At 43.2% G+C, this 26,582-nt stretch overlaps 1 protein-coding gene across 1 annotated transcript; it reads left to right on the forward strand.

The window, feature by feature from the left end:
• Window positions 1-4,297: 4,297 nt before the first annotated feature.
• Window positions 4,298-25,894, forward strand: LOC131213737 (protein wings apart-like). The gene is made up of 8 exons (XM_058207851.1): window positions 4,298-4,454; window positions 4,534-5,609; window positions 10,857-11,442; window positions 11,479-14,568; window positions 14,627-14,882; window positions 15,208-15,284; window positions 25,507-25,697; window positions 25,774-25,894. Exons 1-8 carry the CDS (start codon window positions 4,298-4,300, stop codon window positions 25,885-25,887), a joined length of 5,547 nt encoding a protein of 1,848 aa, XP_058063834.1. The 3' UTR covers window positions 25,888-25,894.
• Window positions 25,895-26,582: the final 688 nt, after the last annotated feature.

The raw sequence follows: 26,582 nt of genomic DNA on the forward strand, positions 1-26,582 counted from the left end.
TTGGTCCGAGAAAATAAATTGGGAAATAAATATATTTCTGAATATATTTTTCTGGTTTTTTCGATTTTGTTGCTATATCAGCAAATAAGAACTTAAATAATCCTCTTGTAAGCAAAGCGTATGCAAAAAGTATTTACGCCTCGGCCGAGCCGTAAACGTTTTGACAGAAGCGCAGCAGTTTGGCATTAATCTGTAATGTCAAAAACATTACGTTACGCCTCATGGAGCTCCCCAGTTAGAATTTTGCCAACGAACCTAAACCTAACCCAAGCCATAAATCTCTTCTTTAACCTGCCCTACAGTAATCTTACTGGGGCGGCAGACGAAGCGCAAATCGTACCGCAAAAACGTCATTTCGTTTGCGCTTCGTGTGACAGCAAAAATATAAAAACGAAATGTCAAACGTGTTTACATTCGTGTTTTTGGTCCGAGAAAACCAAATTGATTTTTGAATATTTTTTTTCTTTTTTACGATTTTGTTGCTATACGAGCAAATAAGAACATATATTATCCTCTGTTTGTAAACAAAGCGTTTGCTAACGGGTTTTGCGGTCGGCCGACACATAAACGTTTTGGCAGACGCGCAACAGTTTGGCATTAATCTGAAATGTCAAAAACGTTTCGTTGCTCATCGTGTGGTCGGACAATTAGGAATTACCTGTAGCTATCACGAGGGGCTAGAGTTTGTACTAGAAAGGAAAGTTAAATCTCCTATATAACAACGCTTGCAAAAGCTGCGAACATTTTAGAAACATCGAGCAAAGAACATCTTTAAGCACTTCAACTGCAACCTGAATGGCTTGAAAAATGTATGAAGGATAGTAAATCCTGATTTATTGAACATTACGTACGACAATTTTCTGTCCAAAATTCCTCGAATCCAAACTCTCTGCTTCCTGGTTTGTTGACGGTGGCTTTGTTAGAGACAATTTGTAAACGGCGATACTTTTGACAGCCTGGCTGAAAGCTTGAAATGTAAGCAAGAAGGAACCAGTAGTGGACCAAACCGCTCACATATCTCATACAATCTGTCACGTATCTCGCACTTGAGCTCAGGCCGTGATTGGCCCAAACGTGAATTTTTTTTTTCGCTCGCTCCTTTTGCCTACGTTCTTTTTTCCGTTTCATGGATTCTGAGATACAGCGATCATCGTTCTCGATCACCGATCAGGTACACTACTACGAGATCACCAAATTATGCTGTGCATGGGATGAGTTGTATGTGACAAGGGATGGTATAGAATTACCGGCAGCGAAAGCATTTTAAAATTCCTCACAGTTCGAAATAAACTCGCACCCTTCGCTTTCCTCGAGTGTAACTTATTCTTATAAGAGGACCATAAAATCAACATCCGACGATGGATGTTTTCGCGGGACATCATTTGATTGCTTCGGCACGCCCACGCCTCGGAGGATACCAAATATACCGCGTAACCTATTAGTTAGACAAAAGCAAAGTAAATCGAACATTTCTTGTTTATTGTATCTACACACGCGGGATGTGTTTGTTATTGAATCGACTTATCCATGTTTGCCATACGGGATGGTTAACAATCGCAAGGTGCATACGAATTGCTCGATGACCTTGGGTCAACTATCTCGTATGAAAAACCAAATATGAAAAACTCAATATCGATCTTAGTCGAATACACAAACCCATATTCAATTGATTGATTTTGGTTGGGTGTTAAGATTATTAATAACAACATTAAACTTTAATCAACGATTGAATTGACACTACTTAATTTTTTTTCGCTGTAGCTTGTATGTTTTAGTGTGCAGTATTCCGATTTCATTCCATATCGCAGCAGAAAATTTAATGTGTATAGCTGCTATGTTCAGAAGTATCTATGTGTGCATATACGCGCACGCGTGTGGGTGTATGCTATGTGAAATGTAAATTGTTAAAAATCATGAAACATGAGTGTAAGGAGTGGCAGAGTCAAGGAATCTTCAAGCTTCAGTCTTCTTTTCGATTTTTTTTCCAATGTTTTTGACGTTGCAGCCAGTAAGACTCCGTGGACTCCCTTGCACTGATATCTGAAACAACACAATTAAGCCTACATCCCCTTGAACTCTCTTTCTTTGATTGTTTCTCTTATTCAGCCTATGATTAGGATTTTGCCCTCGTTAATCTCGCATAAGCTGCCGTCAGTGCCAACTAGTTGCCAATAAATATTTTCAAGCACTGCGTTTCGGAGTGGCGTTGGCAGTATCAGTATAGCTCCCAGGCATTGGGGACTTTGTAAATAGAGTTCATGTGCAAACGTTCATACATGTGTTTGTTCTTTTAATCCGCCAGCAAACAGCAATACTGGCGAAAATAATGGATAGTGAATCAAGACATTGCCACAGCTCCAGCCACTCGCACCCGTAAAATGGGTGGGCTCATTAAAAGCGAGGTAACAAATGATGAGAGATGATTGGTTATTTTTAATTGAATCAAAAAGGTTTAGAGTTTGCTACATTAATTTCTATGCTGAACAATGCCGATGGAGAACTATGTATTTGGCTTACAATACAACGCTAATTACATGCCCGGGCCATGTAGCCTGTTGTTGATTTTTGGTAGTGTACGTTCTGTTTCTTATTCATTCATATGGCAACCTACGCCGCGGTTCCTATGCTATTATTGGAACTTTAGTTGCATTAAGTCAAACTGTGATTTGACTGCATGTACGCCATCAGAGTTGTGTACACACGTACGAGGTTCAGGAGCATGACCGAGCGGAGACTGTACGATTGTGTGATTTGAACTCCACATGTCATCAGTGTGTTGGTTAGCGCGATGAGTAGCGCCACACTGTTCGTACGTGTTGGTGCAATGTTATTGAAAATAGCTGCCAAAAAGGCAAAACTCCCTGGCAGTTCCGCATCGACGAAAGGTAACATAACGCATTTCGAATGTTGTCTACGTTTGTGAAGACTTTTACCCGTGCCGACGTGCATTGAGCACCACCGTTCGGCAAACGGAGCTAACGCAGTGGAGAAACGACGAAGCAACGGCCAAAGGATTGTTCATTTCTCCGGTGCCTTGTGTCGTGTTTGTATTGTTCGGTTTATTTCACAAAACGATGTGTAAATCAAGAAAGTGATACAGGAGAGAAGATAGCAACCAGAGGATTAGTGATGGTGCGTTAATTTTCTTATGATTTGCTGTTGTTACGTTCTGGTTCGTATGATGGATGCGTTGTCCATTCACTTATGCCTGCCTTTTCAATATCGAGATCGTTCTTTAGTGTGCGTACATGTAATGAATACATGCACACGCGCGCGCATGTGTGTGTATTTTCCCTTCTTCGGCCACGTACTGAGCAATGATGCATCAGTGCACTTTATTCGATGCATAGAACAGCAATCAATCGTAGAGCATACCATTCCTAACCTAGATCAATTGAACTAAACCGCCATCAACCCAAACAATAGATTGGAGTGAAACCAACTAAACAATCCTTGTTCAGGCAAACCTCCATCAACTCATACTTAGCAGCTCCATTTGTCGTTTCCCGCAGTTAAACAGAAAGAGTTATGCGTTTGTATGAAGATGTATGAATAAGTTCCGAGAAAAGTTTCATTTGGTGATTTTGTGAAAAGTCGATTTCTGTCATACTTTGTGTGCCTGTAGTGTTCGTCGTTTTGTTGCCGTCACATGCGGCGCTACAGCGATCAATGTTTTACATTTTAATTTGTTTTGTTTGTTTTTCATAGTGCTCGTTTACTTTCCAGCATAATGTTAATTCTAAAAGATTCTGGCGTCAGCTACCACTTGGCGCTACTCGTTGTGCTTATCAACCCTACACTCTAACTCCAGCCATGGAACATTGTTGCTGTGTTGATGTTGTAGACTTCGAGCGCTAAGCGACCAACGAACGATGGTTACTATTGGTTGGTAGATATTGGTTATTTATTTTAAAAACCAAATAAGAAACAAGCTAGTGCAATAGTGTGTTCGTGGGTCGGTCCGCGACGTTGTGTTATGTGTGTGTATTTCGGTGAAAAAGAAATCATCATAAAATCTAATGGATGTGGCGTTGTTAGCAAGTAAGAGCTGCTAGCGGGATTTTTTAAACAGGCAATTTGAGTTTTAAATGAGTTTTCAAACGAAAAAATTTAAACAAGTCGCACGCTCCGAATTTCACCTTAAAATCCATCAACAAAGATGATATAGTCGTGCAGCGATATCATTCGTGCATGTATGTATGCATGCATGCATTCGGAATTAACATTCCCAAACCTTCGTTCCCCCTTACCCGACAAGGGTCATCCTTTTAACTGAGTTTGCTGGCAAAGGATTAAAATGTCAAAGTGGAACAAACCGCAAGGTGTGGTTGTGCCGCTGGAGTCGCTGTTGAAGGAGCGCCGTAAAGAGAACTGTCCAGCGCCCCGACGTTCTGCCGGGCTCGTTGGCCGTTGGGGCATTACGAGTTTCACGTCCATACGCAACAGAAATTACGGTGAGTTGTACGCGACATTTCCAATTTAGCTTCTACTCGACGAAATGAACTGTTATGCCAATTTTTATTGCTGTTACAGTTGCCGATTACAACAATGTGGATTTAAAGGAGTCGCTCGAGCTGGCGACAACCGATACGTCGGAAAGTATGGTCAACTTACTAACACCGGTTCAGGATGCGGTCCGACCACGAAAATTCTTCAAAAGCCGCAATATCGTACCACCACTTCAAATACCGACGGATCACCATCACCAACAACAAGGGATGGTGGTAGAAGGGGTGTCATTCGGTGCACCGCCCGATGCGTTCAACAACTTGCATCACAATCATCCGTTAGAGAATTCGAACTCCTCAACTCCACCTCAGCCACCGCAGTACTACCAACCATTATCGGCAGCTGCTACACCGCAGCTCTCACCAACTGGTCCGCAAGCGGCAAACGTAGGAACAGGCCTGCCGCGAACGGTTGCTGAAGACGAATATGCTCCTCAACAGCAGCAGCAACAGGCGCAACGTTATTTACAAAATCACGACCAACCCTTTTCAGTAGTTGCTCCGACGTCCACTCTACCAGTATTGAAACCGAGTACGGTGAAGAAGACATCAATGACTGCAGAATTATTGTTAGCCTCGATGCCGGATGCACCATTGCGTCGGGGAAAGGGTGGTAAAAAAGAGAAGAAAGATAAGAAAGCCAAAAAGTCAAAATCAAAAGAGGCAGTAGTGGGGATGGCACCAGGATCGAAGCTAAACGTGCGAACAGAGTCGCAACCTAAGCGAAACTCGTCCCGTATCCGGAACCGCGTTGTCAACTACAATGAGGACGACGACAGCAACGATTATCAACGGACTAACACACTGTACGACACGACTGTCGCCAACGCCCGCGCACTCTCCGTCAGTGAATTGCATTCAGCATCGGAGGCAATGTTTTCCGGTTCTCTTCACTCGATCTCCGCAGACCAGAATCCAGAGGTTTCACAATCAATGTCCGTCATACCGCCAGTCACGGGAGAAAACTCTTCGCCATCCGTCGAAAGTGTGACTGACGGAGGACGGGCTGGCAGTAAGCCGAGCACAAATACGTACGTGACAACGCCGCTGTCCTCACCATCGAACACCGAACATCGTCCAATTTTGCTACGCATCTCGAAGGTAACTTGCCATTCCTTTGCTTTTATTGCTGGTTTTGTGTCATAAGAAAAGGTCTCTAACTAACGAAGGAAATATCTTAGATGTTCAGAAACTTCGGAGTTTCATCATTCCTTCATGATCCGCATTGATGAAATGAATGAAGACACAAAAACGGTCCAGTTTCGTTTTTTTTAAATTGAAAAAAAGATGCATCATACTAATTGTATTGAAATGATGGATTTACTGTATTTGCAAAAGTGCATGTTAAATATCGAAGAAAGATTGACAAACCATGCCCCATTAGATAAAATTATCATATATTTTTAAGCGATACGATACACTGCACTTGGGATTATTTTGATTATTACATATAAAATTACATCTGTATGCACTAAACCCTTCTGAATATCAAATGCTTAGGATAAACCGCACTTATTCGTTCGGCTTATGGTTAACCTGTCCTAGTAGGTTTTACAGGGTGGTCAAATAAGCGTACTCTTTTTCATTTGGTTACAAAATATAAACAGCTTAATATTTTTCGATGCTTGAACATTTATTTGACAAGTTGATTCTTTAATTTTTGTTTTGACTTTAGTCAAATGTACGTAACAGTTGGCTTGTTAGTAGCCCATTCTGGGCTGGGGTTCTGGCCATTCAGCAGGGTTGAATGGGGACAGGGATAGTGTGGGGGCACGAGCAAATCCTTGAAAAGATGGTTGTGTTTCGTGAGAACACTTTTAGCCTATATGCCTTAAGAGCACCTTAACATCGATTTCAATGCAGCATATGATAACATAGCAATAGCAATCTTGCATGAGGGCATGATTTCTTCTTCAGATTATGTTAATCTTCTGTTGCTTTCCGAGCAATGTAGTTTTTACAGGCGGGGGTGTTGGCCCCTCGCCAACCCCCTGTCATGCCGGTCACCAAAATTAGAATTTAGAAAATTTATTAGAATGAGCCGTTCGACAAATTCCAACTACTACCTATCTGGTATCACTATCCATTGTGTGTACAGACTGTTCGTAATTATCAAATTCATGTTTAGACGAGCGTTCACTGTTTTCTTGGGTCCATGGCTATTTCATAGCGTCTATAGCTGCTCTGTTACATCAGCAACGTAATCACACCGCCTGTCGATCGTCTGAGATTGTTACCGTAGGACAGAGGTCTCAAACTCATATTAGGTTGGCTGAAAAGAAATCCATTATTTTCTCGATAGATGGCTTTAGTGATCGATATCTCATGAAGTATCGTTCATGCAGTTTCAAGTTTTGGCTCGTTTTAAAGCTGATACTTTACACTTAAAAAATGCTTTTACTGTTTATTGTTTGTTCCATTCGTTTGTGAGTTACAGGGTGTTAACAATGAAGATCAACGAAGAGAAGATACGGTATATTTTACAGCTTTTGTCCAATAAAGGCGAAAATTTAAGCTAGGCCGCTAAAATTGTGCCTGGTGTTTGTGATGCCGATAACAGCTAGTTAGGTGCAATTTCGGTTTCGTTGACCAGTTTCATTTCTTTTTTATGTTTAAATTGCAACTCGCACAGGCAGATCCACCATCGAAAATGTCGATAAAATCTCAGACACAATCAAAGTTGATCAAAATGTTAGTCAGAGCATTGTCCAGGAGCTAAAGATTAACCATCAAACAGTTTTAAGCCATCAGCGCAAAGCTGGATTTAGAAAGAAACTTGATGTTTGGGCGCCACCCTATTTACACCAAAAAACATGATGACTCGAATTACCATCTGCAATTTCGGCCAAACAGAATGAAATCGAACCTTTTCTTAAGCGGATGTGCATTGGGGATGAGGAATAGGATACATACCATAATACTGTCTGAAAATGATCGTGGTATAAGCGTGGCGAAGCAGCTTAATCATTGGTCAAACCAGAATTAACCGTCAGGAAGGTTCTACTGGGAACTTGAAAGGAATCATTCATTAAGAGTTGCTTTCGTGTGGCCAAATGCTAAATTCAGATCTCTCCTGTCAGTAACTGCACCGTTCGGAGCTAGCGATTGATCAGAAACGACCAGAATCGGCCAACGAAAGAGTTTTTGTACTCCATCAGGGCAACGAAATGTAACGCATGTCTTGACTCGCCAGAAAGTCCAGAAGCTTGGTTGGGCTGTTTTAACGCATCCACCGTGTAGTCCGAACGATGCTCGAAAAAGGTCAATCGCTTACACCTTTTTCGAGCATTACAAAATTTCCTGAGTGATGAAAAACTGAGATCATAAAAGGATTGTGAAATTGGATTGCTCAAGATTTTCCCCAATAACGACTATACCTTTTATTAAAGATAAAGGTATTTTTAAAAATGCAATAAATTTTCCAAGAAAACGGTGCATTTTCAACGGAAATCGGAGCATTGGAAACCTGATAAATATAGTGTTGAATTTTACCCAAAAATAATGGATTTCTTTTTAGCCAACCTAATATTAGCATGTGGGCCACAGAGGAAAGTAATAGCTAGCCAGCAGGCCGCACCACATATAGAAAATGTTTTTTCATTAAATTTTACGCACTTTTATTTGGTTTGGATTTGAAATAAATCGTATCAGTCACTTCTATGCTGGCAGCTGAATCGACAAGAAGCATTTTTTGTGATTTATTGCTGACTATTCTGCTGGTATAATGTAATAATATACTCCGCGGACGTGGCCGCGGGGCTCACAGAACAGTTTAGCGGGCCGCGTGTTTGAAACCTCTGCCGTAGGATATCTGCTCACTTTCTCTTACACGCGAGACGCACAAACCCTACGCATACTGATACTAACTAAACTTTTTGTGTGTGTGGGAAACCTCCTGATGGCCCCTTCAGCCCGGCTCCCCACATGGCACTGCCCTCTGTGATCGGCCCCCGGGACCGGTGCTACGTTTGGCGCGCAATGCAAATAGACATTTGGCGCGGTAAGGACAGCATCCATGCGGCTTTAAAGCTCCGTATCAGACGAATACAAACGCATTTTTCATCTTTGTGTCTGTGCTTCATCATACGTAAAACGGTCATAACTTTCTCAGTTGCCTCGTCAACTGTGAAGTTACCTTTTGCGGCGAATCTATTCACTAGGGGAGCAATGAATGAAAGTATAAGAATGACAAGCGCTTCTCAAAAGCGCTCCATAAACGAACCGATCTTATGAGAAGCGGAGGGGAAGAAAATCAAGGGGAAAACTGTACACGTACATTAGCTAATAAGGTGTGTGTGAGTGAATGTGTGAATGTGTGTGTGTCCCGACTTTTCCTCCGGATTTCTGCGGCATCCATCTTCTTTCGCTATTATAACTGAACACAACCGTTACCCTATCTACTTATCCTAGGAACAAATCTACAAGCAGCCATAAACGTTGCAAATCTGTAGATGGAAGTTCCAATCACGTTAAGTACATAAACCAGGGAACTTACATGACATGAGGAACAGTTGATTGTACAATGCAATATGATTTGCATTATGAGATATATGATTTGTGCCGCACGATTTTAACTTAACATTGTTTCACGCTCTGTCGTCGTCATCATGCTGGTAATCAAACGACTCCAGCATGGTACATCCTCAAAAACAGAATTTCGCAAAAAAACATGAACAAAGTTCTATTTATATTTGTAATGCTGCATATTCTCCCGTAGGCACATTTCAACCGAAAATGCTTGTTTAGAAAACAGGCGGGATTTCGTTAGATGGTAGTTAACAGAGGTACGCTGCAGTACATGCATTTCGTTTATTTTAAATGCTTCTTTTTCATCATGTAGTACTGTGATTTTGGAACGCAACAATCACCGGTACATGTTTTCCACTTCATCGTTACACCGCGTAATAACATTTAAGAACAACAATGAAGCCTGGTGTTCTGGGCGTAGTTAGTACCAGTGTGCATGGCAAAAGAATGAAACAAGTGCTAAGCATCAGAACCAGTGTTCAGGATTGATTTGCCTTAGATCATATTTATTTCGGTGTTGAGGACGATGGATAAGGATTGGTTGACGTTTTGTTTTTGTAAACAAATCGGGTTCTACCGATCCGGTCCTATGGCAAGAATATTCCTAAACACTCACACTAACGTAATGGTAGATAATATACACGGATTGTGCGCTCTTTCGCTCCGCTTTCTATGTTTACACACCCACACACCTGTAAGCCGTAAGGTAGCCGCGTGTGTTCACCTTTGCGTATCGGTTCTTTTTTACTATCGCGCATCCATTTCCGTCCACACGAACCCAGGCCCCCCAGCACTAGTTTCAGTCTATGGTGGAGGCAAATGCTATACAAATTGAAATCTCGGCGGTAAATCGGGACAGTCGCGGTAACTCTGTGTCGCGTGTTTTTTACCATTTTCGTTTGTTCAGTTTACCTATGGTTCCTTTCTATTACAGTCTGACTGTTTTCAGGAAGATTTTTAACCGGTTGTTTTTATTCATTTATCATTCTTTTGAACCAATTCGATTTTTTAAAAGTCGTGTACACTGAGTCGATATAGACAATGCGATAGTAGGCCTCGTTAGTAAGTTAGTACCGCGCACGGAGCAGCGTAGTAACACACTACAGCCGCAGACACCCCTAGTAATGTTACCAATAACGGCCCGGAAGCGAGGGCCTAGTTTTTTAATCTTTAACCCGGTTTGGAACCCGTAAACCCCATAGCTGTGAGTGTTTTGGCGTGGTATAACGCTAGAGCTCTTCTTTACTATAAAGTGGAAAGCATATAAACAAGTACGATCATTTGTTTCGGTGACTTGCAAACTTCATGAAAATGCTAAGTTTTTGCAAAAAAATCATCTAAATACAGCTGTGGTCACAACGGCTCGTTAGACAGTCCTCATCAAGGCAAAACTGTCGGCAGTAGGTAAGAAACGTGTGAAAGAGGATTGCAGTAACACTTCGAAACTATCGACTATCGGTCTTCCGGCACGTATGCGTACCGCGCTAGTGGTCACTTATTTACTCGTCTACGATTATGTTTCATCAGCATTTTCACCTCTTGCATCCATCCGTCTTTCTCCATTGGATCGTATACCAAGCATAATTTATATCTACACCTACAGTCGAGTTCATGGACAGTTGAAGCCTATTACATCTAGCTAACGCTAATTCGTTAGCCTTTGATTATAGTGCTTTCATGAACAATGTTATTATTTAATGTTTTAGCACAAAATTTGGAAATATTATCTAAAATATAATCATTATACACATTTTTTATAAAACCATGTCACAAGTCGTAAAACTTACTTATTTTATTCTTACTTTTCTTTTTCTACCGAAGGGCACATCAATGCTAATCAGCACCGACAGCGAGGACGTTTCTTCTAACAGTGGACCAGCTGCTGTCGGCGATCAGCTTTCAGTATCAGCCCTGCAGGAAATTCGTCCATCGTACTTGGCAAACTCGTTTTCATCAGCAGTTTATCCTTACGTCGACAGTGTAAGCTGCGACGAACAGGGACCACCATCCGAAGAAAAGCATAAGCCTGCCCCTGCAACACCACGTCAGAGCGACAAGCCGGAAGGGGCCAACTGCCCATCATCTGATACGTCAGTTGCAAGCAGCGTCACTGACGCACACATTGTACCTAAGACAGAGTTAAAAATTAGGATTTCGCTCGGAGGTAAACCTCTGATAAGTACTACGGCGACAGGCGGTGCTGGACTTATAGGGTCACCAGCAACTTCCAGCACAACCTCAAACGTTGTCAGCAACTCGAAGGCCAATAAAGCCTTTCGCTATAACTTTAAAAAGCACGCAATCGAAAGGGAACGGGCACGACACCATCTATCATCAAAGCGCATAAAGTCCGATTCGAAAGCAGCGATCATCACCGAACAGAACGTTGCAGATGAAGGCCAAGAGGGTTGCGAGAAGCTGAGAGAGTCGCCACAGAGCACAGTACCCGGGCCAACGGCTACACGGCCTCTACCAGTACTAGGAGTAGGGATTCACGACTCGTCTGCTGTACCGCAATTGTCGTTGACTGTGGCAAACACGATCCCTGCTCGTCCAAGCTTTCCGCTTCCAGGTACCGACACCTACGAAGTATTTCGCACTCTTTCCTCCCTTTCCGGGGGAGATGATTTTGACTCGCAGAGCTCCATCCTTGGCAGTGCTTCGTCAGACAACACTCCCAAACACACGCTAACGGTAGGCGAAGATCACTGTCAGATCATTCACAGCCGTGGTTCGAGTGATTGCGGAAGCGATCTGGAACTATCGCAGAACAGCTCAATGGCGGCTGCTCCTCCCTCGGACGCATGTTCCGAGAGTGAAACTACGCAGGACAACAACAGAGCTGTAGTTGGTGAAGTCGTGCTGACAGACCCCCGCTCGTCAGCCGGTTCGCCGGCGATTCCTAGCAGTTCGACGGTGGTCGATAGTGCTCCGCTTTTTGCTCCCCATCAAACACCGAGTGATCGTGTTGAAGTACTTAAGATAAACTTGAAAAATACAGGAAATCGCAGTAATTGTCGAGTTACGCGCAACAAAATGAAAACATCCGCCGAAGATGTATGTGAAGGAGCGCCAACCGCAGTACCTTCCACCGTCAAACGGACTGCTCGATTGGTACGCAGTCGCACCAATAATCAAAACAATAATAACGTCGTTGGTGTAGCGAGCAGTACCAGCGTGAACGAAAAGAAATCACGAAATCAAACGAAAGCTTCACAGTCAGCATCATCGACGTTACGAGAAACTATTACGGCGCAAGCGCCAGGAGAATTACCCACAGCCACGCACATAGCACTGTGTTCACCGGACCATTTACAAGATCAGCAGCAACCACAGCAGTGTGAGGATACAACAGGTGCGCAAACAGATGAAGATGCCAGGAACGGAAGCGTTACCGGTCCGGGTACATTGACGAGCGGCCTGAAACTAAACATCACTCGCCAGTACAGCCGGCGGAAAAAGAATGTGGTGCCTCCAGATTATTTATCAGATACGAAAGGCGGAAATATGCATGCACCGTTGGTTGCAGGGGTTACGGTAGCAAAAGATATTAATCTAAAAGAGTGTGACGAAAGTAGGCCCAGCGCGACCACCTTACCGGCGGACGAACCATTTGAGGAAAACGGAAGAAACTCGGTCAGCAGCATATCGTATACAGCTTTGTCGCCCTTCGGACGTACACAGGACGGTGGCGAGAAAAGGCCGAGTGCATTGTGTAGCAATTTTTCGACCAGCAAATCAGCTGAACGGCAAAACTTACAAGATGATAGCGTTCAACGGACAACGACGGTGGTTAACGCCTTTCGCAGTGGTGGCGAGAACGGGATAACACCAGAAGTTACGTTGTCACAACCAGCACCGATGCGCTTGGTACTACAGAAAAAGGGAACTATTTTTAAAAGTCGTCCGTTAATCACTTCGTCGCATGGGGTACCAGAGGTCAAGAAGCGCCACGTATACAAACACAAGTGGGACAATGAAGATGGTGCCAATGGAGTGTTGGAGCAAGATGAACAGTCCACTACAGTCGGCAGCACCGGAAGTGGTATTGTCGCTGGTAGTAACGTCGGTAGTGGTGGCGAAGGTGGCAGTGGAGTCCCTAGCATTAGCGGAAGCAATAATAGCAGTACGATTGGCAGTGCAGGCGATACAGGAAGGAAACAGGACTCGGGTGCCGGCACTTTGATGACGAGCATATCTACGGACCACGGTCCAGGAAATGCTGCAGGAGTTGGTTGTGGTGGCGTTGGTTCTGGAAATATGCTCGATTTCGATAATGATTTTCTAGAGTGCGAGTCTACGTCGAACTCTCAGTCGGCAGGACTTCCATCACGACCAAAACGTCAGAAGTTTGGTTCACATGGAGGGTTGGGTGCGGGCGGTGGCCTTGGGAGCACTGGCGGAGGGATCACAATAGCTAGCGGTGATACTTTCAATAACGTCGCTTCAGGACTCCGTCAGCGAGGAGCTGCGCAGGACGAGCACGAAGACTATGGAGGTGGTGGCTTAGGTGACAGCGACAATGATGGTGGTGTGGAAGTGATACCGAAACTACGCTGCTATCGTGACACGAAACCATTTTACACCATCGTGCGTAATGTGAAAAATTCGCATCAAATGCAGGAGATCGGCGAGTTTCAAGAGATGGATGACGATGTAGAGTACATTCTTTCCGCACTGCAACCGGACAACCCTGTTTCAACGCGCTGCCTTTCAGCCCTTCAGTTAGCTACGAAGTGCATGAAACCCGCATTCAAAATGCACGTCCGGGCGCATGGTGTTGTTACTCGGTTCTTTCAGGCTCTTTCTGATGCACACCACGACGCCAGCCTTGCACTATGTACCGCCGCGATAATGTATGTGTTCTCGCAGGACAAACTTAACATGGACCTAGATCGCGATTCGTTAGAGTTAATGCTGAACCTGCTGAACACTGCCGATCATGAAAAACTGGTCAGTAACGATCAGCAGCGACATGGCAACCAACAGGCAGGAGGTCAACAGCAGAAGATACGGCAGAGGGTGAAGGAACTGTGTGGAGAGATCAAAGGGTGTGGAAAGATGAAACATATCGACACCGAGAGTCACATTAGTGCGGGTTCACTGGCCATGGAATCGTTGCTATCACTCACCTCGCAGCGGGCCGGTGAATGGTTTAAAGACGAATTGCGTAATCTGGGTGGCATTGAACATCTTATCAAGACGGTGGCCGGATGCTATCAGGACGTACCTGCACGAGCCAGCGAGTGGCATGTGGATGCAGTAGCAAAACTTCGTAAAATAGAGCGCTGTCTGCGTGTGCTTAACAACGTGTGTGTGTTTAACCGAGCCAACCAGTTATTCTTGCTTGAGCACTGTGATGGATTGCTGGTTAAGCTACTATCCCGACTCTTTCGTCAGCTGGATGTTGAGATCACGCAGCATGTGACGAACGATCAGACGCCGAAGGATGCAATCGGAGTTTTGGTGCGCGAGCTATATCAGCCCATATTGCACATGTTTATCACTCTCACACACTCATTAGACGAAGAAGGTATTTAAGTTTATGCAATTTCAATCGCCAGTGAGTTAACGGATTCCGTTTTTTCCAGCACACGGGGCTAATATTATAGGACAGCAGCCGGAAGTTATTAACATTTCGATGCACATACTGTTGCGATTTGCTGAATACGTGCCACCCCGTTGCGTTTTTGATCTGCATTTGCTCGCGCTCACGCTGCTGTTGCATCTGGCTCGACGAATCAAATACAATCGCCAGCAGATTTTATGCTACAAGGACGAAGAAACGGGTCGAGGCGGTATTACGTCACTTGTTGAGTATTTTGAACAGCAGGAGAAATTGGCAAGGTAACGAAGTTTACTCTTTTTATGTTTTATTTTTTAAAATTTGTTTTGACACCAAACTCTTCTGAAAATATTCAACTGCATAATGGTGCGAATTGAAAATTATTGCCGTTTTAAAGACTTGCTATAATTTTCAATTCTCTACAACGAGGTTTTTCTTAAACCACTGTGTTGCAGGACTGTAAAGTTGAATTTTTTCAAAGGCATACTTCAATCAAAATTGCCGCCAAGCAACAATGTTAAATGTGCTATACATGCGACATAGCCTGCTTCTTGAAAAAAAATGATGTTAAGTGGTCAAATAAATGCTTTCGGTTTTCTCTTGCAGTTATGCCGAAGCAAAAACAAATGCTATCCTAGAAACACCTGTTAGAACAGAGAAAACGGAAGACACGGAAACGAGATGTGAGTATTATAATTTAGTCACCAACAATCCCCGAACAATAGCAAACAAAATGAACAATGGAACTGGTTTGGAACTTCAGGCAAAAGCTTGACAACTTATTATCTTCCCGAAACTCTGTTGAATGGTTAAAACTGACTGAGTGGTGTTAGCCGACTGACTCAAACAGTCGGTGCGTCTTTATTTGTATTACTCAGTTTGACTGATGCCAAACTGTCGTGTCGTGGTCACGACAACACGACACGACGATTTACAAGCTGGGGTAAAATTGCTCACTTTCAACACTCCTTCTCAATTTTAGATTTAGATTTTAGAGAGCTTATCAAAAATTTTCGCGACATTTTAATTTTCAAATGTACGATTTTCGATTTTTTGTGGCTTTAGGTTGCTACACATCGGTACGCGAGCGGTGGAAAGGTTGCCTGAAACAGATCAAGACGGCTCGGCAGTTGTAGCCAGATAAGAAGAAGAAGACTGTTCTTAGCGAACCGTTAGCGCAACGAATGTTGTGCCACTTGTTTTGTCACTTTTTAATACGCGACAGTCGGCCTTCTTGTATCCCCATTTTCCACAATGAAAACACTTAATGAGTTTGTGCTCGGAACGTTTTATACCTTGTGTCGTTTTTACTGCCAATGCAGCACTATCATTTACATGGTTTTCATGAATTTTTAAACCATTTTGCCTTTTCGCTCTGAATGCATCAAACGCTTTTTCACGAAATCGATTGAAACACCATTCGGAACCGTCTCTGTTACCGTCCCCACTGAATCAAGCGTATTTGGCATAGTAAGAAGCAAACTGCATATAGCGTCGTCTTCTCCAATTTTGACACCGCTTCCTTTCAGTTCACGAATTAGTTGATAAAATTTTAACAAATGATCCTCCAGTTTAACACATCCGGTATTTTCGTCGAACTTTAGACTTAGAAGCTGTTTTCGAAGATATACCGGTCCCTGATTTTCGAAGATATTGGACATCTTCGTCATTCGTCAAAGTGACGATGACAAGTGCGGTTGTAATCTTTGTGTGCTCCATAGATTTTGTTGTTTTTGCGGATGAAATGTTTGCCTATCGGTGATCATAGCGTCCGCAAGCGTGTCTGAGTGTTTGGTCTGTCTACAGTGTTTTTTTTGTGTAACTTTCTTTTGTGCTCGCGGAAATATCGTGATTATTATAATCACGTCCCGGGGTGCGTCTGGCGTCAGTATCTGGTTTGATATTTTGCAAAGTGTTCGACTGATCTGTATGTGATCAGCAGGGTCAGAGTCATCAGAGGCCCGAATTTCTGTGGTCGACGGAGATACAGTAATGAAGCAGAACTGTTCGAAATGTTGGAAGGCCGTGAAAGTAAGTGATGACACCATCGTTTGCGAAGGAAAGTGAGGTGGTGTGTTCTATCGCCGCTGCACATCTCTAAAAATGTCCGTTTTGAGAATTTTATGTGATAATCCGAATTTGGTTTTTAGGTTCCGAATTTGGCTCAAAAGACACGAAAGAAAGGAAAGAAAATGCGAACCATGAAGGATTGCTGGAAGCATTGGGCCATATGTTCGCAAAGTTTGAGATGAAAATTAAGGATTAAAAGCAGGTTTGCATATTTTTAGGGACGAAGTAATCGGTAAAAAGCAGCGCGTGATTCAGGGAGCAGGGCGGAATGTAGTTGACGAGCAACCACCCAATAAGCGAAATAAGGACAACCAGTTACAACAGGGAGCAGTTTAAGATAAAATAACCTCTGACGACCCACGCGTGTCGTAAACTAGAGCAATTGCGTGCGAAATTAAGAAGCCTACATTAAAGAACAATGAAAAGCAAAGATCAGATAGAGAGACGACTGCAGAAGTAGGGACATGGACTAAAGTCCTGAATAGGAAGGCATCACCTGGGGGAAACAAAACTGTTCAAACCATGGTGAAGCATTTTGACGCATATCTTCTCGGAATAGCAGCTAATAGTAGTGTGGATCAAAGGCACAGTAGGGTGGTAATCGTTCCAACCACGAATTCACCGTTAACGTTAATGTATTTATTTTCGTCTTCGGTTTCGTTTTCCACTTGTATCGGCCATTTCCCATTTGGTAACTTCAGGAAATACAGGCCAGTCGCCCATATGGATGGGCCTGATTTCAGTTTAGTGGCTTTATCAGCTGGATTTGCCTCTGACGGCACCCAGTTCCATTGGTCCATGGTAGTCGAGTCTAATATCTCCCCAATGCGGTGAGCCACGAACAGTGCATACTTTCGATTTTTCGAGCTGATCCAAGCTAGCACTGTTTTGGAATCGCTCCAAAGTAGCGTTTATGTTATTTTAAGACGTGTTTCTTTTTTCACGCTGTTCATCAATCTAACCCCGAGAAGCGCGGCTTGTAGCTCTAGCCGCGGTATCGAAAGTGTTATAATCGGGGCTACCCTGGCCTTTGCTGCAATTAGTCGTATGTAAGGCTTACCTCCCTCGGTGGTGCTTGCGTAGACGACTGCTGAGAAGGCTTTTTCAGAAGCGTCTACGAATACATGCATTTCGAAATCAGATCCTTCGTTGGAAAGTATTCATCTTGGGATTTTTAGGTTATTAGCGAGTCTTACGGTTTCGATCCGAGATCCATAGCGCCTGCAACCTTTCCGAAATCGGATTGTCCCATTTCAGAGATTCTTTGTGTAACTCTTGCATGAGTATGTTACCCCCTACCGTTACGTTAGATATTAGACTCAGCGGGTCAAAGACGCTCATTACGAATGACGTTCTCTCTTCTCGTTTCGTCGGGCGTCTGATTCGCGTGTACACTTCGGTCGATAGACGTTCCAGTTTCACCTGGAACCCGATGTTATCCTTGGTGGTGTTCCAATAGACATCCAGGATCTTAGAAGACTCGTCCTCTTTATTGTCTAGCAACTTGACGTTAATATCGTCTTTCCTGTCTTGGGCTATCGTAGCCAGCATTTCTTTACTGTTCGAGCAGAACTTCGTTATAAAGAACCCTCCTTCAGCGTGGGCGTTGATCACTTGGTTTACAGTTTCCTTTGCGACCTAAAGGGAATTGAAACTGTCCTCGTAATCGTTAACATAGTGTTGATCGATTATTGGCGACAAGGCGAGTGGATGACGTTTATATCCATATACTGTCTTTGATCACAATCACGCCATACGGATCTTTGCGCGTTTTGGTCCTCTTTTCTTATTCGTACCTGATGGAACATCTCCTTTATGTCCCCACAAATCGCATATTCTCCGTTTCCCGCACCGTTTCCCAAGGTTCCATCTTCCTTGCGTGCCCCTTTTCAACGTAGCCTCTGAACGTGTCTCTTGTCTATATTTTCAAAGTGCGGTCTTTGCTCAATTTGTTTTCTAAATTCGTCAGCCTTTTCATTGCCTGAGGCATACTATTTGGAAGCTGGTGGTTCTCATTTTCCAAAAGTAAACCTACCTCGTGTCTCCCGTTCTTGTATTTTAATGTTTTTTCTAGTATCTCTTCTGCCTGCTTATCATAGCTTATCGCTTATCAGCCTTTGGTAGGTCACTTACTATTTTAACGCCGAAGTCTTCTGTTGACAAGTACCTCCTCATCGTTTCATGAATTACGTTCTCTTCCTGTATGACCAGTGAATAATTGTCATTGTTGTTGGTTGGCAGTCTTCCCCATATAAGCCATCCTAATTTCATTTTCATAGCGCTTGGTTCACCAGGTAGATCACATTTGTTCTTAACCCCATTTAACAGCTGATTGTGCGACAAGCCGATTGATATGGTCGGTGTTATTTTCGCGAAATTTTTAATTGGTAACCCCCTAAGGTACGGGTACTGATCACTTAGAGTCTCTTAGTTGACGCGCTTGTGTTGGCAAACTAAGGTTCTTAATTGTTTGGACGTTGCCTATTTAATGGGTTTGCTTCGAGGCGCCTCGTAGCGCTAGCCGCACTTGCTGGCTTTCTTCGTCGTTGGCGGAAACATTTTGTGTCCAAGAGAGCTTTAAGGGTGTCGTTTTACCCTTCAAGTTTAGTTCTTGGGCGATATTCTCCTCTATTAGAGTTAAGGAAGATCCGGCGTCCAAGAACGCAAACGTGCTTACTGACCAACCCTCATTCATCAAGGTTATGGTGCCTTTTTTCGCAGTTGTCTATATCGCCCTTAGTTGCCCTTTTACAATTATTCATGTTATGGCCGGTAGATAAACAACAGAAGCATAGTCTGTTTTGCCGAACGGTTTCTGATTTATCAGATGGTGACATATTTTTAAAGCACCCACTGATAGAGCAGTCGGTAACGCTCGTCGCTGTCAACGCAGCTGGGCAGGGTTCGAATCTCGGGACGGTTGCGACTCAACCGGCCATGGTTTCGATTCCCGATACCCGGCGATATATGGCGCGGGGCTAACAACCCCGCCGCCCGTAAAACCGAACTGTTATTAATAGCACCAGAGATATTAACAATGTCGCTGGTGCAGGCCAAGACCGCACAACGGTTGTAGTGCCAAAGAAGAAGAAGACACATTTTTACATTTGTAGCAGGACGTGATATTGTGTGGCTTACTGCATGTTGGGCAGTTCGCCTTATTGTCTTTATGCTTATTGCGGGTTTGTTCGTGAAAATTTTGACTGGCTCACGGGTATTGAACGGAATCTGTCATTGCTTGGCACGTTCGTGCGAAAGGCTTCAACCATTCACTAAGATCCTGTAAGTTTTGGACTTGCAGCTGATTTTCTGTCCTCAGCTGATACTCGATCCTTTTGACCTGGATGTTGTAGGGGAATTCTTGATCAATTCTTCTACCAATCTATGGTCCTGTAAGTATTCAGTTCTGTTCATCAGCACGATAATATTCACCAGATTCTCTAGTGCACAGTCGATTTCAATGATTGTGTGCCTAGAATCCGTGTGAGTCTTTTGTAAGTCGTGCAGTAACTCCCTGTAAACTAATTTGGGTTTGCCATATTTGTCCTCTAGTCGTTCGAGAATTTTAGCGACATTTTCTGGGTCCATCATAAGCCTTTAGACGCTTTTTAATGCCACTCCGAACATCCTGCACTCTGTTTAGGTTCTATAAATGTTTTTTTTTCTATTATAGAGACTTTGAGCCGTAATGGCCTAACATTCGTCTCTTAAGGTTCTATAAATGTGAGTATAAACATGCCCTGATTGTTTCATTGAACGTCCTTTTGAAGTTCGGTCAGTCCTTCGGGCTGCCACCGAATCTTGGCAATTTCTTAAGAGCTTGCCTCTTTTGGGCATAGGAATGCCTCCTATCTAGTCGCCTGCCACTCTGCCATATTTTCTTGCTCCTCTTTGGGCCCATGCATTGGGCGGCATTGCCCGTTTTTGTTTTTTTGATAGCTGAGCATTGTGTTTTTACGTCGTACCTTTTACCTACTTACCTGGCTCGGAATTCGGATAAATTTAGTTCCTTGCTGATTTCGTTCGGTCCTTGGGTGCGGCTGGAAGTTTTGATGACCTGTTTCTTTGGGTTGCTTCACATCTGCTTATGCTAACTTCTAGCTATAGCTAGCTTATAGTTTTTTCATTTGTCCGGGGTTCGGTCACCAGTGCGGCCGACTAGGAGTCCCCTTTGATCCGGAGAGCACTGCCCTAGCTTCTCGCTTGTTCGGGATTTGGTCGCCAGTGCGGCTGACTAGGAGTTCCCCTTGATCTATTTGGCACTAAGGGAACTATGATCACTATCACTTTCGTTCACTTATAATGCACTAGTTGTTCTTTCCGTGGTGACAGCACACCACACGTGAGTTCGTTCAGTGAGATTTTGAACCGTGCGCGAGAGTTGCGAAACCTGCTCTCTGGAGCCACCATGTAATGGGCCGGCGTGACCCTTACCGCGCCGTGGCCAGTGCCTGCCCGCTTGACCTTACCGCACGAAGGGCGGCGGTCACAGATAATTTTGCGTGTCACCTTCTTCTCTTCTTTTTTGTCGGACTATCTCCCCTGAGTTGGTGCTACGTTCCGTTACTCGACCGTAGGCTCGTTCCTCAGACCATTAGGCTAGAACACCTAGTACCTGACAGTGGAGGTCTGGACCGTTCGGACGTGTGCTATTGCACGAGGCGACTCTCCAGTCTGAAACGACGCCCCACCGAAGCGGGGAAGTCTACAATCAGAGGGAGTGGGTGCCGGCGTGAATATCGCGGCTTGTGGCGGACCAAACTTCTCGCGACACCAGATCGGCAGGATAGATTTCCTATTACCTGACGGTGGGAGGCGCGGGGAGATGAATTCCTTCCTTGGAACGATTTCATCGAAGTGATACCACTCCAGAGGGAAGGAAGTCAGTCTCCGAAGGGAATCGAACAAGGTAACCAAAATTTCTTTCTAAGGGATAAAGAGAATGGCTGGTCACTTTCAAAGTAAGGTCCTACTGGGGTGCTCATTATGTTCGTGGCTTTTATATAAAAAAAACATTTTTATGGTTTGAAACGCATTTTATTATTCAGTATGGCTTTCCTGAACATCCATACATTTGTTCCTAGGAGGCTCCAATTTATAAATTTTATCCCTGAAGTGAAAAACTGGAAAGACTTCAAAATACGCTTCCGCAGCTGTTATGACGTCATCATTTTATGAAAAACACTATTCACGCTTGACTTTTTTTAGTTTGAAAACAGATGGAATTCGCTAGGGCCCAAATCTGGTGAATAGGGTGGATAGTTTAACACAGTGGTCTCAAACTCATATTAGCATGTGGGCCGTAGTGGAAAGTAACCGCCAGTCAGCGGACCGCAGTACAAAGCAACAGTTAGTCCACGGGCCGCACCATATAGAGAAAAGGTTTTTTCATTAAATTTTACGCACTTTGATTTGGTTTGAATTTGAAATAAGTCGTATCGGTTACTTCTGTGCCCGCAGTTGAACCGATAAGAACATTTTCTTGTGATTTATCGCTGGTTATCCTGAGTGGTATAACGTAATTATATACTCCGCGGACGTGATCGAGGACCGCACAAAACAGTGTCGCGGGTCGCGTGTTTGAGACCACTGGTTTAACAGTTCGAACTTAAATTCATGAATTTTTGCCATTTTCAAATTGCTCTTGTGACACTTTGCATTGCCCTGATGAAAGAGGTTGTTTTTCTTCTGCAAACCGGGTCTTTTTCACAAATTTTCTCTTCCAGCTGGTCAAAAATGTTTCTACAATAATAATCGATTTTTATTGCTTTTTCAGTTTGCAAGTAACCCGCTAGAAAAATTCCATTCGCATCCCAAAAAACTGATGCAAACACCTTTTTGGGCGATTTCTGGACACAAATTCATTTCGGAGCCGAAGAACCGGGTTCAGACCACTTCTTAACCTCCTGTTTTGATTCAGGATCATGGTGATAGACCCAAACCTTTTTTCTAGTGATGATTCAATGCACAAAATTCACGTTATCCTATCGAAAACACTCCAAATGTTGACGAGAAAGTTGCATTCGAATGCGTTTTGCGTGTTCCATTTTTAACGAATGCGGCACCCATTTTGCAAACAGCTTTCTGAAACCCAATACTTCAGTCAAAATATTGGTTATACTGCTCAATGAAATGGCTAGACTTTATACTAAATCTCTGCAAGTGATTTAACGATTTTCCAATACAATATCCTGATTTTTTTTACGATTTCGTTTGTTGTGTCTGTTTTTTACGCTTTTGACATGGATGGTCTTGAAAGCTACTAGAACCACATTTAAACTCAGAAACCCCCATTTTAACCCCCTAATTAAAGGTGAAGAGTCCTTATACACTTTCAAAATTCGTTCATAAATCTCTTGTTTTTCTTAAACCTTCCAAAAATAAAAATTCCATCGATGGACGATACTTGATTCTTTTCATTACAAAAAATACTGTGACACGTCGATACTAAATGGCTTGTCAAAAAAATTAAGTGACCGATTGAAATGAAACTTCACACACTTTCATTTGAAGAGTGTACTAATATAGCAAAAAAATTAGACTCGTAGCAGCGCCCTTTCTTGTCGAAGCCACGAATTTAATGAGCAACCTAGTATTTGCCAATTTCCGTGCCTTATATACCTACGATTTTGACATAGATTTAGAACCCTGCGCCAGTCCGAAACCCCGAAAGTGCTGACACTATGATCGATCGATCGGTCGATTGATCGCACGGTGTTGGTCGGGCGGTCGCGCGTGCCGACCGTCCAGCTAGAACCGCTGATGACGCTTTTCTTGCGGTCGTTCGCCTGCCCTACGGCGGTTGCTAACGTTTTTCGAGAGCTGGCTTGCGGCGTTCGTAACAGGTAGTGAAGGTTAGCAACTGATTTTGGCCATCGGATCGGATACTCCATTTCAATGCCCCTGGTGAGGATGAAAATAATAGGGATGACAGAGGATTACTCCGCAAAAGAAATCGAGGAGTTCCCCAAAGATCAGAACGAATGAATTCCGTGGTCTGAAGTGAAGGTCATTTCAAAATACGAAAACCCTAGCATGAAATACGAAAAGTTTAACGCTATTGTTGATGTAGATAAGGAAGCATGTAATAGTCTAAAGTAGTCTAGAAAGTCGCAATAGGGTTAAGATAGGGTTTGATTTGTGCCGCATTCTTAGGGCTATCAGCGTGCTGCGGTCCTTCAAATGTGGGAAATTTGGGCTCAAGACGACGACGTGCAGAAATGGAGAGGCCTGTTCGAAATGCGGGGATTGACACAGAACATCGCTCTGTACATCTGAGCATGAGAAGTCTGTAAAATGCGTTGAGAACAATAGGATGAAACATTCTAAAATCGACGTGCAGCATGTTGCCAATGGCAGAGAGTACTCAAGATTTAAAGCAGAATTAGAAAGACGGATGAAGTCATCGCAGTAGCAAGTCGACAATATGAGATTTTATACCTCAATATTGCAGGACTGTCCACCAACTATGCGATGCTGCGAGAGACTATTTTGAAACATATACCATTACTAGTTCTGGTCGCTGAAACGCACATAACGGAGGTCGAGGCTTTTGGTCAGTACCATATTCCTGGTCTTGCGTGTCTCGCGTGTCTTGTCTGTCTCATTCACGCCATACTGGGGGAGTATCAATATATGCAGAAGATTCAGCTGTTTTCAAAGTTTTACTTAGTAAAATGGAAGAGAACAACTGGTTTCTTGCAGTGGCGGGCAGAAAAATGTAAGGTTTTTTGTGGCGAGATCAGTAAGCACCAAAGGAATAGCAAGGAACTATGGAAAACCCTTAAATCCATGCTAAAGCCTGAGGATAAAACAGGAATTGTGAAGAAGTGTGAAGTGTGAAGAGCGAAACGAAGTGTGGAGTGATCAGCAGGTTGAACAGCAATCTGATTTTTTCGCGAAAGTTCAGTTGAAAATATAATGATTCATCGCCAAATATTGCGATGTAAATCCGATCCACTGAATTTTTCATCACCAGGGTAAGTGTGCCCAAAATTGAAAATGATCAATCGATTTTTCTTTCATGTAATAATGTTGTTGTAATGTACCCCCGCTGATAGAGTAGTCGGTAACGCTCTTCGCTGTCAGCGCAGCTGACCAAGGTTCGAATCCCGGGATCGGTTGTCACTCAACCGGCCATGGTTTCGATTCCCGATACCCCGGCGCTGACAGAGAGGGGGTTGGCGCTTGACCAACAACCCCGCCCGTAAAAACGAACTGTTACAGATAGCACCAGGGATAATTGACATTAACAATTGTCTCTGGTGCAGGCCAAGACCGCACAGCGGTTGTAGTGCCAAAGAAGAAGAAGAAGAATAATGTTGTTGCGGATTCAAGAAAAATTTTCGCATCTCAAGGAAAATGTTTTTGACCATACTTTCCGAAATAGAAACAAACTTACCAGAATCTCTTCGCCCTATTTGCAGCTGCTGTAGCAACATTTAAAAAAAAAAATTACCCGTATCTTTCCGGCATATTCGGGACTGCGGTAACCACAGGAATACAAAACACTTACCTACCATTGCTCTTCTTTCTTCCGGGCTAATTAGTTTCTTTACGGGGTAATTAGTTACCACGTGAATGACCCACCAGTATCCTTTCGGCCTACCTGACTATCCCTGCGGAGTATAAACAATACAAACTAATTGATAAAAAAAACGAGTGGTGTTAGCCGACTAATTCAAACAGTCGGTGTGTCTTTCTTTATAGCGTCGCATTTGCCAAGATGCCAAGTTTGTTTCAAGCCGGAATGAAATTGCTCACTTTCAACAAAACCTCCCTCTACACTCATTTGGAAACCTTTCTGAAATGTCATTAATTGTTCGTTCGATGCAGTGATACAGAAAGCAGAACACCACATGGAGCATACATATATGGGAAGTCACGTTTGTATGCTCATCTTCTATCTGGTGTCTGATGAACCTAGCCTCGAGGAACTGGCACGAGCTCACCTGAAGAATCGTAACTTTCAAGGAATGGTGGCGGCCATGAGCCGCTATTATGAGTTTCTCAATTTAACTACTAATGTGAGTATGGTTGATCAGTACAATACGATAATACACAATAGGCAGCACAATATGATAATTGATTAATTTTTAACAGGCGGACGCAGAAAGTACGGCTCATAAGCGTCAAACGAAGGAAGCAATCGATTATTTTAGTCAATTGGATGGTTGCGAATCGAAATCGACACGCGTCAAGGAACCAGAGAAATGAAAGTAGCTATTGCAAAGTAGAGTAAGCATGGTGTAAGCACGCACCAAAAGGTTATTTGCACTGCAACCCGCCAACTCCTTTACTCCATTTTACAGCAGTTTGAAGGAATGTTTATTTTAGTTTTGTGACATTCAATTAATTGTACAGTGTGCTACAAAGCCTAATTCACATTTATAACTATTAACTAATTATTTTCCACTGTCTTTACAGCATGAAAACGTTACTCGACATGTTCATGTCTGACACATTTAGAATAATTGTAATGTCAATGTTATATGATAGAATTATTTATGTAAGTGAAGCAAACTTTCAAAACGTTGTTGCGATGTGTCTGATACGACATGTCTAAATTGGTTCTTATGAAATGAACCAGTGTTTTACACATTCATACGAGGTGTGTTCAAAAATTTTCACAACTTTTGAATTTCCGCGGGCTACGTATATCCGATTTTCGATTTTTTGTCAGTCAGAAAGACACACATGTCAGTAAATTATGATAAAAAATTCGACCATTTTGAGTAATTAGTCTATTTTTGACAGTTGTTTGGCTCAGATAAGATTTGATCCATCGTCGATTTTTGTGTACTCCAAAAGTAATTGACCACGAAGCGGTAATTTGAGATTTGGGAAAAAGAAAAAACAGCAAAAAGTAACAGAGGGCCATATCTATGGAATAAAGTGGCTTTGGCATCACT

Source organism: Anopheles bellator, chromosome X (assembly GCF_943735745.2).
Source record: "Anopheles bellator chromosome X, idAnoBellAS_SP24_06.2, whole genome shotgun sequence".
Classification (NCBI taxonomy): domain Eukaryota; kingdom Metazoa; phylum Arthropoda; class Insecta; order Diptera; family Culicidae; genus Anopheles; species Anopheles bellator.

Coding starts and splice junctions, on each gene's coding strand:
- LOC131213737 (XM_058207851.1), top strand. CDS start 4,298: ATGTCAAAGTGGAACAAACCGCAAGGTGTGGTTGTGCCGCTGGAGTCG. Junction 4,455..4,533: donor CATACGCAACAGAAATTACG/GTGAGTTGTACG, acceptor TTGCTGTTACAG/TTGCCGATTACAACAATGTG. Junction 5,610..10,856: donor TTTTGCTACGCATCTCGAAG/GTAACTTGCCAT, acceptor TTTCTACCGAAG/GGCACATCAATGCTAATCAG.